The sequence below is a fragment of the Micropterus dolomieu genome, linkage group LG12 (genome assembly GCF_021292245.1).
Source record: "Micropterus dolomieu isolate WLL.071019.BEF.003 ecotype Adirondacks linkage group LG12, ASM2129224v1, whole genome shotgun sequence".
Taxonomy (NCBI): domain Eukaryota; kingdom Metazoa; phylum Chordata; class Actinopteri; order Centrarchiformes; family Centrarchidae; genus Micropterus; species Micropterus dolomieu.
In genome coordinates, this window is record NC_060161.1 from 4888966 (window position 1) to 4893643 (window position 4678).

At 39.5% G+C, this 4678-nt stretch overlaps 1 protein-coding gene across 1 annotated transcript in view; it reads left to right on the forward strand.

Moving 5' to 3' along the window:
- The window catches only part of LOC123980711 (protein NLRC3-like), a 31207-nt gene that overhangs the window by 8844 nt on the left and 17685 nt on the right, over positions 1-4678 (forward strand). The window contains exons 3-5 of the mRNA XM_046065227.1: positions 3461-3595; positions 4014-4133; positions 4664-4670. Of these exons, the coding sequence (XP_045921183.1) occupies positions 3461-3595; positions 4014-4133; positions 4664-4670 (262 nt within the window). The remainder of the gene's footprint in view (positions 1-3460; positions 3596-4013; positions 4134-4663; positions 4671-4678) is intronic.

Below are 4678 nucleotides of genomic sequence, written 5' to 3' on the forward strand. Positions count from 1 at the left end.
CAGGCGAAGAGGAGCTCCTTAGGCTGGAAGATCTGCACTTTGCAGAAAAGTAAAACGAAACATAAGAGAGATTCACTGCTGCGCTCGCCAAGATAAAAATGATGAAGAATGCACTTCTTCTCAGAACACACCAGTGAAACGGCCAACTGTAGACTAAAGATAACCGAAAAGGGAACACACACTTCCTGCAAAACTGTAACGAGGAACCATCACTCTCTGAGTAGTGGATTTGAAAAAACAGAACATGGCTCTCAGAGACAAATGTGAGCAACTTCAGAAAACAAGTCACAGAGCTTAAAGTCACTGAAGTTGATCGTTACAGCTGACGTTATAACCTGATCAAAATCTATTTAAATCAAATGTTGTTTTTATCAAAATGGTTAAAAAAGAAGGTTTCATGTTTGTTCCCATGCAGCGACCCACTGTCCACCCTGTTGAGTTTTTTTTTTTTTTTTTACCGAAGTCACTCTCGTCAGGTGACCTGGTGACATCACACCAGTGGGGGGAATTTAGCTGTGTGATTTTCTAGCTCTCTGACTATCTGCTTTTGACATTTTTTAGTCAGTTTAATGTGTTTGAACATGTTCACCCTGTTAAGTTTTGAGGAGATCAATCAAATTAAATCATTTCAAAAACGGTTTGTGAAAAATTATAGATTGCTCAACTAGTATTGAAGGTCATGCTAGCCGTTATGGGATATGTGATTGTTATTTTAGTAGCAATCATACCCTGAAAACACTTTTAGACAGTTACGTCTAAGTCCTTAACATTTCCCGCGTGTCACATGTTGTTAATTTATCTATATTTAATACAATAAAGGTGCCTGTTTTTCATAAAGTTAGATGTATTCTTTATATAATAGAACTTTAAAATATAGGTAAATTAACTATTTATTTATCCCAAGTTGTGTAAATGCTCTGTATTTGTATAGCGCCTTTCAAGTCTTTTCGACCACTCAAAGCGCTTTTACACTACATCTGCATTCACCATTAACATGCATTCATTCACCGAACAGAAACTAACATTCACACTCATTCATACTGGCGGAACAGCCACCAGGGGCAATTCGGGGTTCAGTATCTTGCCCAAGGACACTTCGACATGCAATTGGGGGAGCCGGGGATGGAACCGTCGACCTTCCGATTAACGGCCAACCCGCTCTCCCTCCTGAACCACAGCTGTTATAAAGTCCAATATATATTATAGCCCTATAAAAAAAAAATACCCATATGCTTTGTAAAAACTCCCTGCTGCTGTTATGAATATGAAGTCGGGAGAGAAGCTTTGTTTGGGGGCGGTAGTGAAAGCAGTGTTTCCCATAATTAGCCTATAATTTGGATAATTATCAACGCTGACTGCCACATATAGATTTTCAATTTTTTTTTACTAGTCGTATTAAAATCATGTTTGATTGAGGAGCGTATATTCCTGCAGCACATCCTCACGCACTCTCTCTCTTTCTCGTGAACACCGCTGCACCTGTCCAAAGTTTGAATACCCCCCCCCCGTCATTCTGTGGGAACCACTGGAAAGTAATATAGTGACGTAACTAGTTTCTTTTATCTCCCAGTAATAAGTAACTAGTAATGTATTACAATTTCTGAGTAACTTGTCCATCACTGCTGCAGACACGTTATAATGAAACTCTGATTTAATAGAACTCAGTTTTGCTCTAAGTTTGTTTTTTAACCACTGATGATGATGATAAGCATTTTAATTGCAACTTAAACAAAACAGATTTAATTTTTGTAACAACATTTTGACCAAAACGTTATATAAAATAATACATTTTAATTTAATCTGTTATAGCCGAGAGAGATGCTGATAAACGCATCATGTAGCCGAACACACACTGACTCGTGACTTCCTGTAAATGGAGAGGCGAGGCAGTGAGCAGGCTCAAGAGAACAGGAAGCAGCCTGAAGCTGAAACAGTTCAGTCAGTTCAGACTCCATTTTGAGTTGACAGGAGGAGGAAAGCAGAAGGCTGACGCAGGGTGAGTGGTAATCAAACTTTAAATTATGTTACTGTCAAAGTCTCTGAGTCAGTTTTCTCCCTGCGGACTGTAGAGGAAAGAAACTTTAGAGTGAACTCAACACTTGGATTCATCTGTGGACACAAAGTCCTGACTGGCTGCTGTTAGTGTGTCTGTTACTTCCTGTTCTCTCAGTTTTGCGTCTTCTTTGAACAAACCAGTTTTTCCTCAAGGTCGACTTAAGATGGCGGCATGTCGTGTCGCATTTTCAGACGATGAAGGAAATGTGGGAATTACCGCACAAATGCTTTTTAAATGATCCAGTCGTTGCCAAAGTTGATAGATATCTTTGAAGGAGACCTTTCCCTTTAATTATTCACCGTTGTTCACACCATGAGTACTAAATTTAGAACTAAAGTTGAGTAAGTTAGCTTATGCTAACAACATAATCCAATGATGGAAAACTCAGGCGAAGAGGAGCTCCTTAGGCTGGAAGATCTGCACTTTGCAGAAAAGTAAAACGAAACATAAGAGAGATTCACTGCTGCGCTCGCCAAGATAAAAATGATGAAGAATGCACTTCTTCTCAGAACACACCAGTGAAACGGCCAACTGTAGACTAAAGATAACCAAAAAGGGAACACACACTTCCTGCAAAACTGTAACGAGGAACCATCACTCTCTGAGTAGTGGATTTGAAAAAACAGAACATGGCTCTCAGAGACAAATGTGAGCAACTTCAGAAAACAAGTCACAGAGCTTAAAGTCACTGAAGTTGATCGTTACAGCTGACGTTATAACCTCCGCCTTCTTGGTGTTCCTGAAAGATAAGAGGATGATCACCAGTGCAATGCTACCTGTCTCTGAGTCCGAGTAAAGGCAATAGATAGATCCAAAGATGAAGGATCCAGTCACTCAGTGCGACCAGTGAACATCAGATTCCTGTCACGAACGGCCAGAGATGTGTTGTGGAGAGGATCTAAGAAGAACTACTACCTTAAGAACAACCGGCTCCACTTCAAAGAGGACCGGACTTCAGATGACGTGTTTATGGCCAGCTGTGGAGGCAGCAAGAAAGAGAGGAGACATTAATAAGGCATTTATTAACGGGAAGGAAATTAAGAGACTGAAAGAAAACTACCCAAAGATACTAAGCAAATGGGATGAATATATTACTGTGCTCTGGGTAAACATTCTGTTTAAGTCACAGTCTTTAACCTTGAGGAGGACAGTATATTAACAAGGCAGCAATATTCATCACCTGTAAGTGACGCCTTAATTAACCAAAGGGTTTAAGACCTCAACGAAAAGAATTTCTGTGAACTCAACACTTGGATTCATCTGTGGACACAAAGTACTGACTGGCTGCTGTTAGTTTCTGTGTTACTTCCTGTTCTCTCTGTGTTGCGTCTGACTCTTTTACAAACTTGTTTCCTGGTTCTTGTGCTCTGAGCTCACAGTCAGTGTTACTGTTTCACCTCTCAGACTGACTTCAGACCAGAAGATGGAAGAGGAGGACAGAGCAGAGTCTGCAGGATCCAGCTGTCTGTCTATGAGGAGTGACTGGTCCAAAGAGTATCCTCCAGACATCAGTAAAGAACCTGGACCCTCAGACACAAAGTAAGAGAACTGCTGCTAACTCATTTATATTTTCAATCAACTCTGCCATGTTTTCTGTTGACTTTGTGTTTATATATCAACAGTCCTACTTCCTCTCCTTCCTCTTCCTCTTAATATCTGTGTCAGTCACCTAGAAAAGCTGTAATCCGATGATAATGATAATAACCTTTATTTATAGAGCACTTTTCATAAACCGTGTTACAGTGTGCTTTTAAAAATGCAATAAAACACACGATAAAAGCAAGAAAACATTTAAGAAATTACAGTTAAAAGAAATTTGGAAAGGCTTTCTAAAAGGGCTAATACAAACATTTAAACCTCAGCAGTAGTTTGTGTGTTTAGAGCTTCCTAAATGGATTTCATCAGAGAATTTATCAAGGATCCATGTGATATGAATAAAAACATCTTGTGTTTGCAGAGTTCAGTCCAGCAGAAAGAGAGCAGAGTTTGCAGGATCCAGCTGTCTGTCTATGAGGAGTGACTGGTCCAAAGAGTATCCTCCAGACATCAGTAAAGAACCTGGACCCTCAGACACAAAGTAAGAGAACTGCTGCTAACTCATTTATATTTTCAATCAACTCTGCCATGTTTTCTGTTGACTTTGTGTTTATATATCAACAGTCCTACTTCCTCTCCTTCCTCTTCCTCTTAATATCTGTGTCAGTCACCTAGAAAAGCTGTAATCCGATGATAATGATAATAACCTTTATTTATAGAGCACTTTTCATAAACCGTGTTACAGTGTGCTTTTAAAAATGCAAAGACTGTAAACCACACGTTACAAAAAAAGAGAGAAAATATATCCGTAAAAGCTTTCTAAGAGGACTAATAGAAACTTATAAACCTCCTATTTATCAACAGCAGCAGCAGTTTGTGTGTTTAGAGCTTCCTAAATGGATTTCATCAGAGAATTTATCAATTATTCATGTTCTATGAAACATCCTGGTGTTTGCAGAATTTACTCCAACAGACAGAGAGCAGAGTCTGCAGGAGCCAGCTGTCTGTCTATGAAGAGTGACTGGTCCAAAGAGTATCCTCCAGACATCAGTAAAGAACCTGGACCCTCAGACACAAAGTAAGAGA